Genomic DNA, 22,500 nt, shown 5'->3' on the forward strand with positions numbered 1-22,500 from the left:
AAAAAAAAAAAATAACAAAAAAAAAAGACAAAAAACAAAACAAAAAAAAAAAAAACAACCAAAAATAATATTTAAAAAATCCCACAAAGAAAATAAAACAACCCGAAAATTTTTTTTTTTAATATATAAGGCCCACCTCCAAAAAACAACAAAGAAAACTGAGTCACAATGTACGATAATCAAAAAAATTTGAACAGTGTCCTGTTTTCGGATGTAATCCATATGACATCAAAAAATCTTCATCCCACTGGTTGAACTATTTTGTACATCACAGTGTTTACTTTGTAACATAAAGGATAATTTGTGAAATGAAGAAGTGACGTGAATTGTTTTCCTTTAGAGATGATATTGGGTTTTTGTTTACAATCATTTACAAGGCTTATCTTCAAATAAAAATTTTACAAAATTGATCAAGGCAGAAAATTGATATCTGACAAATTTGTGATTATTCGTCAACCAGCATGTGACTATTTTAGTTTAATAGAATCATTTTTTTTTTGTATCAACAGAAAAGAAAAAGGATACGACTTGTACCTACAACCATGAATGTCAAGGTAGTTTGTCCTGTATAAGTAAAATCTGTGACTGTGTCAAAATCACACAATATTGGGATGGATCTGCCTGTCAACCCCGTAAGTCCATTTAACTTTCACATAATTTATTTTCCTCTATCAGAGTCTAGAGAATCTTTTTATTTGGAGCTAAGTTATTCCGGTGGTCAAGTCAGTAAACAAGACTTTTTCCAACATTTGAATGAGAAACAAACAAACAAATAAATGAATAGATAAATAAATAAATAAATAAATAAATAAATAAATAAATAAATAAATAAGAATTAACTAGATCAAATTGAAAAAAAAAATTAATCAATTAATTAATTTATTATTATTATTATTATTATTATTATTATTATTATTATTATTATTATTATTATTATTATTATTATTATTATTATTATTATTATATTATTATTATTATTATTATTATTATTATTATTATTATTATTATTATTATTATTATTATTATTATTATTATTATTATTATTATAATTATTATTATTATTATTATTATTATTATTATTATTATTATTATTATTATTATTACTATTATTTTCATCACCATTATTATCCCCATTACCATTATTATCATCATTATTATTATCATTACTATTATTATTTTTTTAAAAATAATTGGTAAAATAGAACAAAACATATTAGTCGCTGTTGTGGTGGTGGTCGTCGTCGTTGTTGTTGTTGTTGTTGTTGTTGTTGCTATTATTATTATTTTAAAATAGTTTTCCTCATTTTCATGTCAGGCTCAAGTAAAGTCCAGGAATTTGGAATAACGGACATAACAGCTGACAGTGCTCACCTACAGTGGAAGTCTCCGATATCACCAGATGGACAAATTCAGTTCTTTGTTGTAGAAGTGATCAAAGAAAACAATTGCGTAGCCTATTATTACTTGTTTTGCACCAATTGTGCAGGAAATCCACTGGTAAGTGATAGTTTTCAATTTCAAATTTTGTATCGCCATGGGTTTGATTCTGTGTTACTGGGTGGGGATCCTGACCTCTTGGTTTTGTTCTCTCTCTCTCTCTCTCTCTCTCTCTCTCTCTCTCTCTCTCTCTCTCTCTCTCTCTCTCTCTCTCTCTCTCTCTCTCTCTCTCTTCCATTGCACACACGCACACACACACACACACACAAATACAAATTTTTGCCTATATTATTATGGCAAAGGCCGAAACGTGGTTTGTTTTGTGTTGTTCATTCGTGAGTCAGATTTACTGCCTTTATCCTTATCTCCATTTTATTGACTCATTTAGGCACCTCTTTTATTAGATCCTGACCTCTCATGCGGTTACGCTGTCTTCTATCCCCTTGTATCTGTTTTCCGAGTTGCTTTCTGCCTTTGTCTTGGAATGGGATTACTTGGTTTTGTTCTGGCCCTGGCTGGAGTCCTGGACTGGGAGGGAAACAGTCAAATGTATAGTTTTAGTTTTGGAAGATGACATTTTTATCCTTGTAAATCATCTCTCTGCTGTGTACTATATTGCATTTATTATTTTTGTTATGAATATATATATATATAAATATCAGTTTCTAAACATTTGAGTGTATTCCTCTTAGTGGGGACCAGTGATTTTGTCTGGATGAGATTTTAGGTGATCTCAGACTAAGTACACTGATATTGTGTTCTTGGAATCTACATCTGTTCCCTATTTCAACCCTTCCCCTATATCTTACTTTTTCTTGTGTGCTTTGATATTGTAAATCTCGAATGTTTGACCATCTCATATTCTTCCTTTTTACTGACGCTGAAATGACCTAAATGTGTCGCAAGGGGCCGTAAAACCCTTTTTTAAAAAAAACAAAAAACGACTCTGTGTTGCGCTATATGAAAGAATGTTATTGTTTTTTTAGCTGACAGCTAGATTATGTTGATTTTACTGATGACTTGCGATTTTATCACACAGTTTCAAACAAATATTAGACAAAAGGTATCAAGTCCAAAATTTCTCGTGCAGCACCAGACTAAAATATCAATATCAAGGATACTAAACTATTGAAAATAAATAGAACTAATATTAAGAAACAAGTGATTGATGACAGTCCTATTGATAAAGTCGAACCCTTCACATTCTTGGTCGCATAATTCACAAACGAAAGGGGGGGGGGTGTACAGAGAGAGAGAGAGAGAGAGAGAGAGAGAGTGAGAGAGAGAGAGAGAAGAGAGAGAGAGAGAGAGAGAGAGAGGAGAGAGAGAGAGAGAGAGAGAGAGAGAGAGAGAGATGTTACGGCTAGGATAAGTTAAACAAGAGAAAAAAAAGATTTTTTTATTGAAAAAAGTTCTGGTTTTCTAGATAGTAAAGTGATATATAATTGAATAATAATAATAATAATAATAATAATAATAATGATAATAATAATAATAATAATAATAATAATAATAATAATAATAATAATAATAATAATAATAATAATAATAATAATAATAATAACAATAATAATAACAATAATATTAATATAATAATAATAATAATAATAATAATAATAATAATAATAATAATAATGATAATAATAATAATATAATAATAATAATATAATAATAATAATAATAATAATAATAATAATAATAATAATAATAATAATAATAATAATAATAATGATAATAATAATAATTATAATAATCATAATATTCATCATCATCATCATCATCATCATCATCACCATAATAATCATAATATTCATCATCATCATCATCATCATCATCATCATCACCATTATTATTATTATCATCAAAGGAACCATCCTCACATGCATGTGGACAACCTACCAGAGCAAGTGGTTTTACTACGAAGGCAATCGATGACCCTGATACGAGATTCGAACTCAATGTAACCTCCCTAAATGCCTACACTGAATACACTGTCAACGTTTTTGCTGTCATCAATGGTGGGAAAGGAATACATGATCAACTTACATTTTCAACCAACAAATCAGGTATGCATCTGTAAAGGTCTAAAAAAGTATGTATGTATATATATATATATATATATATGAAACAGTGACTTTTTAATCTATGTATTTTTTATTAGTACTAGTAAAAAGTCAGCACTTTCACGGGGAAAGAACTATTTTCATTCGATATTGCCTGAATCATTTTCTTGATTAACTTGATTACGATTAGATGCACACTTTAATCGATGTGCTTGTCGTTGCTGCCATGCTTTATTTGGCATGATTTTAGTTTATCAGTCAGTAGATATCAATATCAATAAGTCACAAGCCTTTACCACGCTTGACTTGGGAGGCCTTCTGAAAGCTCCTACAAAGGGTGAGAACTTAAATAATATTCCCTCAACTAACCCCAAGAAAAAGTAAAACCTAGAGTACCTTAAACTAACCCTAATAGGAAAATAAACACCCTAGCATTATGACTAACCCCAATAGAAAAAAAAAGAACCCTCGGAATGCTTTGCACTACTTTTCAATACTTCACAAATTAAAATGGTGGCCGAGAATCAAAACAATGGTCAAATTAGAACATTTTAAACTTTCAAGGTTTGTTCTAGAGTTTTTAAAATGCTTCTTTATGATGACAAATTGAATAAATAAACGCCTGACAAAAGATCTATGGTGAAAATACAAATTGAAAGAATACTGGGGATGTAGGAGCTTTCGGAATGTCTCCCCTTTACCTAACTTATGTGAGGTCAAATGAAAATCTGAAGCAGACGCGAAAAATATCAAGTTTGTTTGGGCTAGAAGCTAGACAGAAACAATTGACAGTTTGCCAACAACGTTTAATTAAATATTTCCCAGGGCAATAATTATCACATCGATGGCATAAAAACGACCGTAATATCAGCAGTAATATTAGTTGACGTTGTTAATTGGTGAAACGTTTAAAATTTGTGTAAATCCGAATACCTTCATGTGATCAAGTGAATAATATCACTACAAATGCCACGATTTGCTGAAAAATGCCAACACACACACACATGTATACACCACACACAACACACACACAAACACACACACACACGCACACACACACACAAAAACATACACTCAATTAGAGCATACTACTACATAACAACACTGATCACTGCTAAATCAACAACACAATGGAAGTAATAATAATACTTGATGTCATAAATAGATGACACAAACTGACAACTTTTTACAGTGTCAAAATTAGTTGATTTTGAGAGTGTTAGTGTCATCGCTACATATTTTATGATATCTGTTTGACTCAATGAACTTTCAAACTGACTTTAAATTATAAACGGAAATCAAGTTATCTGTTTATCTATCTGTAAAAAATATATTTCTAATTTTCAAATCTTTCAGTAGAGTTGTGCGCCGTATCATTTTTTTTATTGACTCAAATAAGCACAATGTTCTCCACAATGCTATATTTTTTAAAGACAGGATTATGTGCAGAGTTTTAACAAGTTTACAGTGTAAAACCCTACAAATTGTGGAGTGATCCTCGATATTATTGGAGGTTTCCACAAGACAAAGAAGAAGAAGAATGCCAGACAAAGCAAAAAAAAAAAAAGAAAAAACAAACTAACAAAAAAAAAACAAAAAAAACAAATCCATAAAAAGATCAGCCTGCTTCGACTGCTTGTTTACATTCCAAAATTTTTCTACAGAGATGTACTGAATATTTCTCAGTCGATTTGATTTTTTGTGAGTGATGTTTATGTTTTTTTTGGTTTTTGTTGTTGGCTGAAAAAGGATTTTGAGCCCAAAACATTTCATGTTTGGCATTTTGTTGTTCTTTTTTTTTTTTGAAGCTGTTATATTCATTTTTGTTTAACTCTTTCACGCTGAGGTTACATTCACATTTCCGTCAGAAAATGGCTGACACCTGACAGAGGCAGCATGAGAATGACAAGCTAAGACAAAGACATTCGAATTCGGCGCAAAACCTCAATTAAAATACCCCCCTAGGGCCAATTGAATGTTCTAATGAAAGAAATGATACCATTGGTTCAATTGATAGTACTGTTGTAGACCGTAGGATTGGATTACATTATTATTTTTGCCTTTCAAGACCGGCTGTACTGTGCGGCCATTGGCCAGTAGAACATATTCTGCTCTGGCCACACAGTGGGGCCAATGACGCTGAAAGAGTTAATACTTTTTATTATTCTGGGGTGAATCAGTAACTGAAAATAGACTTTTAGATCTGATTCTGGACTGTTTCATACACACTTCACTTTTTCATATCTTTATCTTATACCAAAAAAACTTGGGCTTTTATATGGCGCAATATCCCTAAACATGCTCAAAGTGCTTTACAAAGGGTTCCTAACCAACAGCAATATATAACATTTAGAAGGAGACATGACGCCTAAAAGGCAATATTACAATCTTTCCGACAGAGAAAAACGCTGTTACGGCCAGGCACTCATTTTACACCCCGAGTACGGTGAGAGAATGTGAGTAAAGAGTCTTTTCCAAGGACTCAACTATGCGCTGAGCGAGGTCAAACCCACAACCTTCTGATCTGAAAGCGAGTGTTATACACAAGACCACATAGCCACACACTACCAGCACCTGCTTCCTAATTTGTCATTTTGATATTTTCAAAATAAAAATGGAACTAATTCAAATGTCCTCGTACTTGTCCTATCATGTTCAAATGTTTGTTGTTTTGTAAAGTAAGTGAGTGCTCACAGCGGAAACACGTACCCTTGTCTAGAATATAAGCATTAATAATAATAAATGAATTTCTCTTACATAGTGCATATTCCCGTTGGAGGGCTCTATGCATTTTACAATAATATCCCGAGAATTAAAAGAAAAATCATGAAAACATGACATACAAAGATTAGCAACAGGTCTATACATATATGCAAGTATACAATGAAAAATTTGTCACACGTGATAGGGACATAAATAGATTCATTAAAATTGTATATTAAGTTGAAATATTCGTTGTGATTGTTTATAACCTTGTTTATAACCAATAAACATATAGGGGCTATAATCGTCCTCACTATCTGTTAACCTCTGTGGTGTAACGGTAGCACATCTGACCATTCATCAGGAGGTCTGAGATTTGATCCCTAGTTGAGACAAGCTATACACAAAGCAAGGCTCGAACCCAGGACCTTCCAAGCTGAAAGTGAGTCTCATACCACAAGACCACATAGCTGTTATTTACCAAATTTGGCTCATCTCAATCCTAAAAAATGATCAAGAAAACAAAGACAACTTTTAATTATAACAACCGAGACAAATGCTATCATTTATTTTTAAACTCTTGAATATAATAATAATATATCAATTTGACTCCCCTCCCTTTGAATCAGAGCCTGTCTTTGAACAGGAAGTCATGACTGAAGATCTCAATGGAGAAGTGACAGAGAGTACAATCTCCATATCTCTGTGCACTTCCTGTTTGATAAATCCGGCCCAAGGAGAGATAATCCAAGCGGGTATCGTCGTTTGTATCAAGACCAAGACCAATGTCTGCACCACCAGTAAGATCCCCTTGTCTTCTTAGTAAAGTGGCTTTCTAATATCGTCTTAACAAAAACAACAACAACAACAACAACAACAACAGCAACAACAGTACAGAAGCATCAATATTTTAGATCTAGAATTAAAAGCTGGGTTCCCCCAATTAGATTATGAAGACTTTTTAAAACACCATTTTTGCACATTTTCATACATTCTTTGAAACCAATATTTTCATTTTAAAAAACATAGTGAGACTGAGTTGAATTGTTTGTGTGATATAAGGGAAAAATCCTTTTTTTAGACATTTGAATTATTATTAATGTTTGTTTTTTGTTTTCTAAATTATAAGATTTATGATCAATTTGTAACACATTTATGCCTGAAATGACAGGTCGTAGAAAACGTGCAACTTTGACTGCAGAAGAATTCCAGCAATATGGAACCTGGGCTCAATCAAAAGCAAATGATTTCAATACAATGTACCGAACTACACCCGACAGTTGGCTTGCCTTTTTGAGAACAGGTACAATTTGTCTGAAAACTATATCATATTCCCATTACTCTTTAATTGTGATTTTTAAAAATCTTAACTGTGTTTTATGGACAGCGTTCTTTAATGTTTTTGTTAAAATTGAATTGATGATATTGAAATTGATTTATTTAATTGATCCTATTGATTACATAGTATCACATATTTAAAATCTTATTGACGATTTTGAAATCGACATATTTACTTGCTCCTATTAATTTACATAGTATCACATATTTAAAATCCTATTACATTAAATTGAAATTGATGTATTTTCTTGCTTATATTTATCTTATTTGGGCCTAAGCTTTGAACCTGGGGTACTTAATTTTCACGGTTATGAGTTGCACTATGGACCAGTGCATATTTGAAAATTATCTTTTTTTTAAAAATGACAGCGCATTTGTCGATAAACCTCCGGAAAAATCCTACGCATGACATTGCATTGACAGGCAACTGATAAACAAGAATTTTTTTTTTTTAAAATAATTAAAATTGAGCTTTTATGTAGTGCAATATCCACTAAACGTGCTCAAAACGCTTTACACAGGGTCCCTGGCCAACAGCAACATTTAACATAGGACGGTACATGACGCCTATTAGGCGATATTACAATTTTTTCGGACAGAAACAACGCTGTTAACGGCCAGGTACTCATTTTACACCTTAGTACGGTGAGAGAATGTGAGTAAAGAGTCTTCTCCAATGACTCAACAAAGCGCCAAGCAATCCAAAAGCGAGTGTCGTACCACTAGACCACATAGCTGCATATCACTTGTGCTTAAAACTGCACATGTGAATTACAGACATTAAAAATATTGTTGCCCACCGGCAACAAATACGCAGAATAAATAATTGCAAGGGTTTTGAATGTTTACTCTAGAGTTAAAATATACTACAGTGTCCATAAAAACAGAGACTTTCATTTTCTAATATATCACTAAACTGTACAGCAAAAGCTAAAAATAAAACTATCACTATTTAACTTCAACAACAAAATCAACAACATAAAAAAAAAACTCAAAAAAAATAGAGCATTTATATTGCACCATATTTACTAAACGAGCTCAAAGCACTTTACAATGGGTCCCTTGTCAACAGCAACACTTAACATGTAAAAAAAAAACAAACAAAAAAACTTGCACTTTTATATAGCGCATTATCCACTAAACATGCTCAAAGCGCATTACAAAGGATCCCTGACCAACAGCAACACGTAACATGTAGAACAAGTCATAACGCCTGTTAGGCGATATTACAATATTTTTTCCGACACAGACAACTCTGTCACCAGCCAGGAGCTCATTTTACACCTGAGTACAGTGAGAGAATGTGAGTAAAGAGCCTTTTCCAAGGACTCAACTATGCGCTGAGTGAGGCTCAAATCCAGGACCTTCCAATCCATAAGCGAGTGTCATACCACTAGACAACATTGTTGCACGAAAACGCAGGACAAAACATCATTTCAACTATAATTTAAAAACCCATCTGAAGCATCTTCTTATCTAGTGGCTATTTATTTTTTTTCACTTTTAAGTCAAACATTGGATTTTCTTTTTGTTTGAGAATAATTGCAGCTATGTAGTCTAGTGGTATGACTCTTGCTTTTGGGTTGGAAGTTCCTGAGTTTGAGCCTCACTCGGCGCAGAGTTGAGTCCTTGGAAAAGGCTCTTTACTCACATTCTGTCACTGTACTCAGGTGTAAAATGAGTACCTTGTCTCTGTTGGAAAAAGTGTAATATTGCCTAACAGGCATCATGTCTCATTCCATACGTTACATGTTGCTGTTGGTCAGGTACCCATTGTAAATGCTTTGTGCACGTTTAGTGGATATTGCGTTATAATAAAAATGCTCAATTAGAAATTATTATTTCATGTGAAATAATAATGCTGTCTGTAAAATAATTTCCTTTATTTCCACAGTTAACCCCAGGACATTTATCATCGGTGACAACACATTTTGTCTTAATGATACAGCCCAAGATGTTTACTGTAACGGGCCGCTGCCTTCTGGGACTGAAATTGTGTAAGGGACTTATTCGATGACTATAATAACAATAGGGAACAATAGCATGATGTCAAAACACTGGTTCCAATCTCCTTGGAAGTGTGAAATCAGTCCTGCACATGAATGGATGCATACAATGTGCAACTGGCATGCCTGCCAAGCTCGGATTTACTCGGATTTTTTTTCTCCTTTTTGAGTACCCTGCCGTCATATAAAAAACTCCCATTTTTTTCTCCTTTTTGAGTACACCGCCGTAAAATGAAAAAATTCGATTTTTTTTCTCCTTCATGTCTTGACCAAAAAAAAAAAGTAAAAAAAAAAAAAATGCGAGTATGTTAAACTGATTTTTCATGTTGGTGAGTGCAACTTTTTAAATTTTTAGTACTAGCTTACTAGTTACTAGGTAATACTCAGTCTCCTACCCTTTTCGTATAAATACAATCTTTTAAATAAAATTTAGGTTTACTCCTATTTTTTTCCCCAGACTCCTCTTTTTTTTTCTTGTTTGACTCCTCTATTTTTTTTTAGCATAGGTTAGCTTGTATGAACTTATCGTCTGGTTTCAGAGTGATGGCATTTTTTTTTAGCCTAAGAAATACTGGTCATCGATAAAGATCATCGAACCTTTTACGCGCGTAGTCATAATAATCTACCCATGCATCTTACTACTAAAATAGTTATGCCACCTTATGATTCAATATATTACCTATAGGTAAACTCCAGAGGACTAGTTACACACTTCCAATGAGTTTTGAACTGGAAGAGAGGAAGATGTGATGTCACAACTTTTGCATCCCATTCTTTCTTCAGAATGTCCAGATTGTTATATCTTCATTGCACACATTTTTCCTACCTGATTAATGTATGTCAGATTTCCCCAAATATACATCCCTATCTTTTATTTTAAAATATTCTGTTGGTCTTCAGTTGGTAGAGCACTCGCTTTACATGCAAAAGGACCGTTATTGATCCCTGATGATGTCAAAAAATTTTCTGATCCCCCTGTCTATCCAGCAGTGAATGGGTTGCTGGGTCTGTTAGATCTGGTGGAAAATATTTCTGATAGACTAGTGTCCTATCCAAAGGGTGGCAAGCAATTAATTGCTATTGTCCATTTCCAGCAATAGAAACCGAGATAAACTCTGAAGGATTATTTTTAAAAGATTGTGATTGCTTTTTTTTCTTCACTGTATTTCAATTAATTCACAATGCTCAATACCCTGCCATAGGATGCTCAGAATCTCTTATTTTCCCCCAGTTGTTTATATTTAATCAAATTAATTTCCACTCTGTTAAGTAAAATTCACATGCAAGACAGGCGTCCTTTGTATACTTCAATCTTTTATAGTCTCTGCCATAGTCATTCATACTTGAGTTCAGTGAGTAGTAGTAGTAGCGTATGGGTGACCCAGCTTCGAAAGTCTTCATCTGCCTTCTTCCTCTAAGAACTGTTTCATATCCACCTTTGAGTTTAGTCACTGGACATGGAGGACGATGTGATCACTGGCCTCTGGAGCTGTGTCTGACATTTTCTGTCATGGAACGCCATTCTTCACACTCAAGGACCATTACCGAGCAGTTGATTATCTTTTTGCCAGTTGTTACCTCCACATTTCCTATCCAGGACTTCCTCGGTTTGTTTCTGCCTTTCTATTTTTCCCTCTGGCACTGATTTTTGGATGGTGTTGTGTCTCCAAAAGTGTCCATAATAGTTCAGTTTTCTCATTTTAACTTCTTTAACAGTTTTCTGGACCTTTGGCATGCAATATGTAATAAAAGAATAATGAAATAAGATTCATTTGATTAAATACCTGTTAACATAAATCATATTCAAACCACTAACATCATGTTCTCCTCTTACCTGGTAATTTTCTTTCTTTTTTTCCCATGTCTTAATTCTTTCAGCACTATTGGCTGCACTGTGCGGCCAGAGCAGAATCTGTTCTACTGGCCAATGGCCAATGGCCGCGCAGTGCAGCCAGTCTTGAAAGGCAAAAATAATAATGTAATCCAATCCAACTTTCTACAAAAGTACTCTAAATTGAACCAATTTTATCATTTCTTTCATCAGAACATTCAATTGGCTGGCCCTAGGGGGTATTTCAATTGAGATTTTGCGCCAAATTCGAATGTTGCTTTGTCTTAGCTAGTCATTCCCATTTGTGACAGCAACACTAATATAGCCTCACGCTGAAAGAGTTAATTTGGAAAATCTTTAATATTCAAGTTATAGGAAATCAGAGGAAAGATGTCAGTGATTCCTGACCAATTTGTTTATTTTTTTTCCTCAGTGTGATAGCCATTTCTTGCACGGAAGTAGGATGCCAGTCAACCACAGGGCTCGAACTGAAAACTTTAGGTATGATATGAGAAGAAATATATATACTACTACTACTATTACTACTACTACTACTACCACTATAACCACTACTTCCACTACTACTACTACTACTACTACTACTACTACTACTACTACTACTAATACTACTACTACTACTACTACTACTACTGCTGCTGCTGCTGCTACTCCTACTACTCCTGCTACTCCTACTACTACTACTACTACTACTACTACTACTACTACTACTACTACTACTACTACTACTACTACTACTACTACTTCTACTATTCTCTCTAAAATATTTTCCCGTCTTACCTACAATTTTTTCTAACCTACTTTTGGTATTGATGAGAGCTATGACAGTTTGAAGTGATCTGACATTGCAGGAAATAATGGTGAAGAGGGATCCAAGAGCGATGACAGCGAGCTGCCCACTCTTCTGATTGTTATAATCATTCTAATCGTTGTTATTGTGATGATCGTAATTGGTATCATCATCTGCTGTTGCTATCGAAGAAGGAAACACTCTAAAACGTAAGAGAAATTTGTCAATCTATGAAATTGTATTTTTTAAGCTTTGTATACAGCGCAATATCCACTGAACGTGCTCAAAGTGCTTTACAATGGGTCCCTGGCCAACAGCAACACTTAACATGTAGGATGGGACATGATGCCTGTTAGGCGATATTACATTTTTTCAGATTGAGACAACACTGTTAACGACCTTAGTACAGTGAGAGAATGTGAATAAAGAGCCTTTTCCAAGGATTCCACTCTGTGCTGAGCGAGGCTTGAACCAGGATCTTCCGATCTGAAAGCGAGGGTCATACCACTAGACCACATAGCCATATTTTAGGTGAAAATTTACTAGCTGCTAATGTTAATGTTGTGTATTTTAACAAAATATTGTGTACATGCTTTCATGGTATTGGTGATTGAATGGTAACTTGATTTTGAAGAAAATATCAGTCTCTTAGAATTTTTATAGCAAAAATAAAATTACAAAGTTAGTCTTTATGAAATGTACCTATGAGTATGAAATATACCTATGAGTATGAAATATACCTATGAGTATGAAATATACTTATGAGAGGATATCACATATTTGTAGATAAAAAATATTGAAAGTAAATTTTCTATTATATAAAATAATGATACGAAAAGTGTGTGTGTCTGAGGTTCAATCCTCAGTCTAGGCAGGATAACTTTTTGGAAGAGTTTTTTTTGTCTTTTTCTTCTATTTTTCATTCTGATTTGTCCAACATTGTTTCTTATCTTGAGATTGTCTTGAGTATTTTTTTTATTTAGCGCAATATCCACAAACATGCTCAAAGCACTTTACAAGCATCACTTAACATGTAGGACATAATATGGCGCCGGTTAGGCAATATTACAATTTTTTTCGGACTGAGACAACGCTGTTAACGTCCAGGTACTCATTTTACACCTAAGTATGGTGAGAGAATGTGAGTAAAGAGGCTTCTCCAAGGACTCAACTATTTGCCGAGCAAGACTCGAACCCAGGACCTTCCAATCCGAAAATGAGTGTCATACCACTAGACCACATAGTTGCAAAGAAAGTCAGCACTCTTTATTCTTTTTGCTGACTTGTACTTTTCCAAATATCATCAGAATATGTAAAAGTCAAAATGTGACCAAATTTATAATGATTTTCTCTTCTGGATACACTTATATGCCTGTCTGAGAAGTACTTCATAAGAGCGATGATGTTGATGATGATGATGATGATGATGATGATGATGATGATGTTGATGATGATATTGTCATTTGCCATTGTTCCCCATATCTTAGAACCACTTGCTTTGCATCGTTACGAAGGAAGCGACGTCACAACTGTTGAACCCTATTATCAAGCACATTGAAATGTATTTAATCGCCTATAGCCTGATGATATCCGAGTAAGGCGCTATATAAACGCCATTTATTTTAAATTATTATATTATTAATGTGAGTTGTTCTCATTATAGTTGTTACTGTTGGACACAACAGAGAAACACAATCAGTGTCAACTGCATTCCCCCTATAGAAATGTTTAACAAACAGGATTTTTATTTTTATATACTTATCCCATTGATTTTATCAGGACTAGACGAGACCAAGAGTTGCATCCAATTCCAAATATTAGAATCAGTCATGAGAATAGCCAACTACAGTCTTCACAGAAAAATAAGAACAGGTAAGAACTGGTGTCTTTTTTTTTAGAAATTTGCAAGGAGACTTAGATATAATATGACCCAGAAGGGAAATGTATAAAATGAATTTTAAAAACCCAGATCAACGACTAAATATTCTGTACGTCCTCTCTGTACAGAATGTTTGGTCATCAATCTGTTTTTTTAGTCATCGATCTGTTTTTTTTTAGTAATCGATTTGGTTTTTAGTCATCAATCTGGTTTTTTAGTCATCAATCTGGCTTTTTAGTCATCAATCTGGTTTTTTAGCCATTGGTCTGGTTTTTTAGTTATTGATATGGTTTTTTAGTTATCAATCTGGTTTTTTTAGTCATTGATCTGGGTTTTTAGTCATTGATATGATTTTTGGTCATCAATCTGGTCTTTTAGTCATCAATCTGGTTTTTTAGTCATTAATATGGTTTTTTAGTCATTGATCTAGTTTTTTAATCATTGATCTGGTTTTTTAGTCATAAATCTGGTTTTGGTCATCAATCTGGTTTTTTAGTTATCGATCTGGTTTTTTAGTCATTGATTTGGTTTTTTGGCATCAATGTATTTATGATGTTATTATTGGTTGAAGAAGGGTTTTGAACCTGAAACGTTCTGTGTTTGGTATATTTTTCTTTTTTAAAACCTGTTATATTCGTTTTTGCTCATTGCTGTTTTCAATTACTTCTCAGTAAAAATACTGTATTATACAAGATACTGTTCCATTGCATGCTGCAAAGTGGGTAGAAATGGGTGAAATTGACTGTTGATGGGTGGAAAATATTATCTTCGGAATAAATCACAGTACTCGAACTGTATACATTACTTTAAAGACAGTGTGGTCTGGAGAATTGTTGTCTTTTTGGTGTTATCATAGCAGCGTGGCTCAGTGGTACGGTCTTTGCTTTGTACCTAAAAGGTTCCGAGTGCGATCTCCCACCTCTGCGCTGTGTGACCCTGAGCAAGTCACCTCGCCCTAGCTCAATTTGCAACGCTGCACTGCGGCTGACGCCTGGGTTATTCCAGTCTTCCCTTGGAATAGACCCAAGAGACAAATTTCCCCTATGGGATGAATAAGGGAATCATTAAAAATTTGTAAAAATTTTTTTTTAATAGTAATAACGTTTCACAAACTGATTAGGGAATGACTGGGAAAAGATGACAAACGACTGTCTTTGATTGACATAACCACTCACCGGCATCTTCATATCATTAAGGCCTGGCAATCCAGGTACAATTAAATTACTTACTTATCCTCTTGATACAAGTGAAGAGAGAGAAAGAGAGAGAGAGAGAGAGAGAGAGAGAGAGAGAGAGAGAGAGAGCGAGAAACGTTGTTTGTTTTATGTTGTTCCCTTATATATGAGTCACCTGTACTCCCTTTATCTTTCTCTCCATCTTATTGGTTCACTTAGGCACCTCTAGTTTTTGGTTTTACAATTATATAGTTAAAACAAAATGTCTAAATCCAAGCATCAGTCACACACTTTATAGTCACCTGGAACAACTACAAAAGACGTCTAACTTCTACATCATGGCACAAGACCGAAGGGCTAGAGCTCAGGTGGTCGCTGGTTTGGATAAGTAAGTAAGTAAAACAAAATGTTAGTCCCTGTTGGATTCAGTAAGTAGGTGATGATCAGTCCTAAAATATAAGAAGTCGATGATTTTGACACGATTACAATACATACTTACAACTATTAGATACTAATAATGGGGGTCGTGGATAGCTCATACGGTAGAGTCACGCTCTCCCTGACCAGGCAGAGTTGTCATACAAGTTCAGGTTCGAGCCCTATTGCCGCTTCAAAATTTTTTGTTCTCTATTGTCTTCTGGAACTTTCCTACTCACTTCATTTCTTGTAACTATTAGATACTACTATGCACTGCGTAACCAAAACCGTCATACCCACGAGGGTGTATGCCAGATAAAGCATTGTAGTAACAGAGATCTCATGACTAGTTACAGCTCTCTACTAATGAAAGCTCACTATTAAGATCCCCTAGAAACATTTTGATTCACAACCACTTCCTACTGGTATCTTCCACAGTTTAAGTATTTGAGTATTTATTAGTGCGGCTATATGGTCTTGTGGTATGACACTCGCTTTTGGATAGGAAGGTCCTGGGTTTGAGCCTGACTTGCCACATAGATGAGTCATAGAAAAGGCTCTTGACTCACATTCTCTCACTGTACTCAGGTGTAAAATGAGTACCTGGCTATTAACAGCGTTGTCTCTGTCGGAAAATAATTGTAATATCACCTAAGAGGTGTCATGTCTCGTCCTACATGTTACGTGTTGCTGTTGGTCAGAGACCATTTATAATGTGCTTTGAGCTTGTTTAATGGATATTGCGCTATATAAAAGCTCAAGTTTTTTGGGGGTGTTATTTTGTTGTTGTTGTTGTTGTTGTGATTTTTGGCATTGGTATGAACAGACCTAGATAAACTCTTAAACATGCTATGGTCTTTGTTTATGGAAAGTGAAAGATTGTCAATGTATTTTTCCAAAGATTAGGTAATCGGGTTTGTAAGGTTTGGCAGAAAGTACTTTACAATAGATTAACATTTTATCCAAAGGGTAGCAAGCAAGTTTCACTCTATAGAAACCTGGATAAACACAGATTAAAGGCTCTGAAGGACTGCTACTTTGTTCCTGTACAGTGAAATATTGTCGATGTTTTTTCACAAGTGCATCATGGTCATTTATTTATATTAAGTTTAAAAAAAAGAAAATTTATTTTTAAAATTTTTAGCATAATAAGATAACCCTTGTTTATTTTGAATAAAGACAATAATTTTATTCATGTTACGAGCATATGCAAACCAAGTCTAGATGGATGGATAGGGTAAGGACGATATGAAAGAACTGGGCCTGGATGAGGATGCTATGAACCGAGATGCATGGAGATGTGGCATTCATTATGGCAACCCTGCAAATTGCAGGATAAGCTGAAAGAAGAAGATGATCACATCAATATGTTATTATGTTATTATGTACTAGATTTGTCAAAATAAGAAATATTATGTAAAAAAAGAAAAATGAGCTTTTTATATAGTGCAATATAAACTAAACTTGCTCAAAGCACTTTACAACGGGTTCCTGACCACAGCAACATGTAACATGTAGAACGAGACATGACGCCTGTTAGGCAATATTACAATTTTTTCCAACAGAGACAATGCTGTTAACAGCCAGGTAATCATTTTACACATGTATGTGGTGAGAGAATGTGAGTAAAGAGCCTTTTTCCAAGGACTCAACTATGCGCCAAGCATAGGACATTGGACCCAGGACAATTCCAGTCCGAAAGCTAATGTCATTCCACTAGACCACATAGCAGCACAAGAATAATAAACTCACTCTCCACACTAATGGTATTTATTGTAATTTAAATTTTAAATACCATTATTTAGGAGAGTGATTTTCGTCTTATACTTGTGCGGATATGTGGTCTAGACAGGAAGGTCCTGGGTTCGAGCCTCGCTTGGCGCATAGTTGTGTCCTTGGAAAAGGCTCTTTACTCACATTGAAACCATTTTGAGATGATTGACCAGAAACAACTAATTTCCTCGTCTCCTCAGAACCATCATAATGAGAGACTGTGAAGACTATGTTGTCAGGAGCTTGAGAGGACACAACAATCTAGCCTTTGTAGAGGAATTTGAGGTGAGCTTTTTTGAGTTTTTTTATAGAGCGCAATATCCACTAACATGGTCAAAGTGCATTACAAGGCCAGTCCTTGGCCAACAGCAACATTTAGCATTTAGGACGGGACATGACGCCTGTTAGGCAATATTACATTTTTTTCGGACAGAGACAACACTGTTAACAGCCAGGTACTCATATTGCACCTGACTACGGTAAGAGAATTCGAGTAAAGAGCCTTCTCCAAGGACTCAACTATGCCCCAAGTGAGGCTCGAACCCAGGACCTTCCAATCCAAAAGCGAGTGTCATACCACTGGACCACATGTCTCGTTCTACATGTTACGTGTTGCTGTTGGTCAGGGACCCCTTGTAATGCGCTTTGACCATGTTTAGTTGATTTTGCGTTAAATATAAGCTTAAGTTGTTTCTTTTTTTAAAAATCTCACAGTTGGCTTTTTATATTATTATTGATATTGATAATACGAGGATTGGTCCAACAGGGAAATAACTGTTTGACCAATCCTCGTATTATCAATATCAATAATAATATAAAAAGCCTACTGTGAGATTTAAAAAAAAAGAAATAACTTAAGCTTGTATTAAGCGCAAAGTCAACTAAACATGCTCAAAGTGCATTACAAGGGGTCCCTGACCAACAGCAACACGTAATATGTAGAACGAAACATGTGGTCTAGTGGTATGACACTCGCTTTTGGATTGAGTATGATGGAACGGTCAGATGCTCGATTTTGTACAAGCACTTTTATTTTTCATCATAGTCACCATCCAATGTTACACAGAAATTCTCTTTGTTCATACCCTAGGGGAAATTTGTCTTTAGGGTCTATTGCAAGGGATAACTGGAATAACCCAGGAGTCAGCCTCAGTGCAGCATTGCAAAGTGAGCTAAGATGAGGCGACTTGCTCAAGCCACACAGCGCTGAGGGTGGTTAAACTCTGTACCTTTCAGGTACAAAGCAAAGATCATACCGCTGAGCCACGTTGCCCAACATTTTTGCCATCTGGCATTTTTTGCTCTATTTCTAAAAATTTTCAATGCACAATGGTGAGAATAAGTTTGAATAATAACCACTCTTAACCGGACCCGTAGTTTTTAGGCGATAAAAATCATAGTTGCTATAATTATCTTTAAAAATCAACAATTTACTTACACAATGATTGAATAACACTTCATAATCCTTAAAATTATGTAGAATGGTATCAGTTTTCATTTTAAAATAAGTTTTATGACTTAGAGATGCCCATGAAGTTCAGACATTGGAGCCAAAATTTTGTAATTTTATGAATTTTTCGTAGTAGTAGGCAGGTCTGCTCTTAACCAGTTAACTGCCGTATTCTGGAAAGACATATATTTAAAATTTGGCCAGAAAACCCGTCCTTCAAATATTGATCGATTTAAATGAGCCTCATCTTGGCAAAAATTCTCAAACCTGGGGCTTTGCCAGATGAGAGTTATTTAAATCAATCGATATTTGAAGGACGAGTTTTTCTGGCCAATTTCTTGTCTTTTTTGGGTTTGGTTCAGAAAATATTTTTGATCGTTTTGACTGATATTCCAAAACAGATAGACTCATGAGTTATTGTTAACTAGATGGTCAAATAATTTTAGTGTTGTTTCAAAATATTTCAAATAAGAATGTTGAGAAATATTTTCTTTCTGCTTCATTTCATTCGTCAACAATAGAGGTACCTAACTTGCAGATGTTACCCTAATTTCCTAAAAACAATTCAGATAATTTCTTTCCTTCTATATGAAGATAATTATTTACAACATGCAATTAAGTCGGTTGTTTATAACAGTCATAGATGCTGTGATGCTGTGTCATTGAGTAAACAAATGTTGCTTTCCACAACTTCAATCTATACACATTGCACTTTGGTGCATCAACACGAATAAACAGTAATTTTAGAACATGGAACCAGTTGAAGGTGAGATACACCAAATACAGTAAAATTACTTTAAATCGAAAGAAGCTAAACCGAAAAATACCTTAAACCGCAAAGAATTTAATAAATTGTACTAGTTTCTTCATTTTCTTTGTACTAATTCTTACGATGAACCGAAATACTTCTAAGCAGGACTTTCTTTAAACCGAAACAACTTGAGAGCACCTTCCCTTTTTCTCTCTATATTTTTCTTCAAAAATTCGGGAAGGAGGCCACACGTAATAATGTCTGGCGATATTAAACAGAGCGTAAGTATAAGATGAGGGTGATGGTGGGGTGGGGGGGGGGGGGGGGGGGGGGGGGGGAGGTAAACACTTCAATCACTGCACTTGGACTTGGCCAACACCACAGTCGCACAGACTGGAAAAGGAAGACAGCGGGTGACTGGCAGGCAAAAAATGAGGAAAGAGGGGGGGTTGGGGTGTAGAATTACGCAAGCGAGATGTTCTCGCTCGTGTGTTGATGCTTTGGAACTGACTGGATTTTCAACACGACGATAAGGAGGGGGGGGGGGGGTAGACAACTGACCATTGAAATGACATTTCATTTCCACTTTGTTTAAATGTGTGTGTGAGGGGGGGGGGGGGGTTCTATGTAATTAGGCCTTTGAACCTAATGGCTTTTCAACAAAAGAGAGATGTGTAGTAGACAGCTTAGCATTGACACGCCTTTTCATTTCCTTTTCACTTCACCTCTGAGTAGCTGCCCATCATTCATTATCAATTATCGCACAAGAACTTTCGATCTTATTTTAGCTTTGCTAAGATGTCTAAACTAAAAGAAAGCACTGTGCTTACACGTTTGAGTTTAAAATCAAAATACTATGTGAAGTCGATGAAAAAAAAAGTTGATCAAGACGGAGATATGTAAAATACACGGCATCTCGAACTCAACTCTTTCAACAATTTTGAATTGAAAACGAAAACCCCCAAAAATATTTTTAAAACACACACACAAATAAAAATAACAATAAAAAAAAATAAAAATTAATGGTTACGAAGATGGCATTTATTCAACAACTCCATTTAAGGGGAAATCCATGATACGATTAAATGAGCAAATTCCTTAAATAGTTACTACCCTTGAAAAACATTGCAAAACGGGAACTTGCTTTAAACCAAAATGTCTTTAAACCGAAATGGTTTAGAAGGTCCCCAAAATTTCGGTTTAAAGTAATTCTACGGTACATTAATGTTGATAAGATAAGATATACTTTATTGATCCTGAATGAAAATTATCATAATGTTACACATCATTCGTCGTTATATTAGCACACGATTTATACACTGGCATGAACTAATTGATGAAAAATCAAATATAAAATATGCATAAAATGTACAGCAGTTACAGGCAATGCTATAAAAATCGGACATGAAAGTAGAATAGAGTTGTAATAATGGATTTGTAATGTAAACAGGATTTTGAAAATAGATTGGGAAGGATTGCATATAGTTGATAATGCCATTGACATCAGTACACAGTAGATTGGATGGCATTGCCACTAAAATGGTACGAAGTTAAAGCCTTTACAAAAAAAATGTCATTTCTCTGTCCAAGCTCACAAAAGATAAAGATAATATTTAAAAGAAAATACTATGGAAGCACTCGCCAGTTTACCTGATCTAGATTTTGATAAAGTTCCAGATAGTGAGAAATTAGCATTGGTCGGTAAATCGCAATTTTAGCAAGGCCATATCATATTTGCTGTTCCAGTAGGAAACAATTTATCTGAAATGAGCTGAAATGTTTATCGTTTTCTTTATGCTATTCAAATACACAAATGAAGAAGAAATCGAATTATATAACAAATTGTCATTGTTACATGTATATTTATGATTTCAACAGAAACAAATGAAATTATCTTAAGAATTGACATTGTTAAATGCATATTTATTATTTTGACTGAAACAAATCGAATTATATAAAGAATATGGTCACTGTATATTTATGATTTTGACAGAAACAAATCTAATTATTTAAGGAATATTGTCTTTGTATATTTATTATTTTGACAGAAACAAATCGAATTATATAAAGAATTGCCATTGTTACTTGTATATTTATTTATTTTGACAGGAACTCCGAGCTATGAGCTCCAAGTTTAATTCAGCAAAATCCAGACATGACTTTGGTAAGCTTTAACTGAGCTCTGATCATAGATTTTGTCAAATTTACTACAGCTTTTATTTGGTTTGGATTGTCACTGGGAAGCTCTAAACAAAACATTAAGATTTCAGTGGATTACAAAACCTTCTGACCAATCACTCTTTAAAACCCAAGAAATCTTCTTGGTTTCGAATTGCTCCAAAGACTTGGCAACAAGGAATTCCATCCTCAGGTTCTAAAATTCACAAACAACAGGAAAATCATACCTTCAACATACACAATACATAACATAAACAATACATAACATACACAATACATAACATAAACAATACATAACATACACAATACATAACATAAACAATACATAACATACACAATACATAACATAAACAATACATAACATACACAATACATAACATACTAACGAAAGAGTGAAAATGGAAAGGCTTCGTATGGGAACAAAACAGACAATGGACGTTTTGGGTACAAACCCTTCGTCAGCACAACAATACACAAATAAACGTGGAAAACAAATAAAATATAATGAAAAATAACTTGTATCGTCTGTACTCAATGGTGGTTGCAGTATGAATGAAATGTTAGAGTGGCGTGGGTAGAGGATAGGGTGCCCCAGGGGGTGATCTAATTGATAAGCAAAGGTCAGCGTCAGGGAACAGAACTTTCCAGACTATAATGGAAGATAAAAGACATATTGGTAGTAGTAGTAGTA

At 34.4% G+C, this 22,500-nt stretch overlaps 1 protein-coding gene and 1 long non-coding RNA gene across 7 annotated transcripts in view; one reads left to right on the forward strand and one right to left on the reverse strand.

Moving 5' to 3' along the window:
- The window catches only part of LOC144968118 (uncharacterized), a gene marked incomplete in the record, with an annotated part of 113,039 nt that overhangs the window by 70,773 nt on the left and 19,766 nt on the right, over positions 1-22,500 (forward strand). For all 5 annotated transcript variants that reach the window (XM_078906120.1, XM_078906123.1, XM_078906121.1 and 2 more), the window contains 11 exon segments: positions 510-632; positions 1,316-1,497; positions 3,305-3,503; positions 6,833-7,003; positions 7,375-7,506; positions 9,436-9,538; positions 11,812-11,879; positions 12,248-12,395; positions 13,966-14,058; positions 17,631-17,715; positions 21,741-21,795. In XM_078906120.1, coding sequence (XP_078762246.1) covers positions 510-632; positions 1,316-1,497; positions 3,305-3,503; positions 6,833-7,003; positions 7,375-7,506; positions 9,436-9,538; positions 11,812-11,879; positions 12,248-12,395; positions 13,966-14,058; positions 17,631-17,715; positions 21,741-21,795 — 1,359 coding nt within the window.
- LOC144968120 (uncharacterized) overlaps positions 16,661-22,500 on the reverse strand; it is a 12,106-nt gene continuing 6,266 nt past the window's right edge. For both annotated transcript variants that reach the window (XR_013644524.1, XR_013644525.1), the window contains exon 3: positions 16,661-16,997. This is a non-coding gene — a long non-coding RNA (uncharacterized LOC144968120). The remainder of the gene's footprint in view (positions 16,998-22,500) is intronic.

The sequence above is a fragment of the Berghia stephanieae genome, chromosome 3 (genome assembly GCF_034508935.2).
Source record: "Berghia stephanieae isolate SIO BIC M18660-M18661 chromosome 3, UCSD_Bste_1.3, whole genome shotgun sequence".
Taxonomy (NCBI): domain Eukaryota; kingdom Metazoa; phylum Mollusca; class Gastropoda; order Nudibranchia; family Aeolidiidae; genus Berghia; species Berghia stephanieae.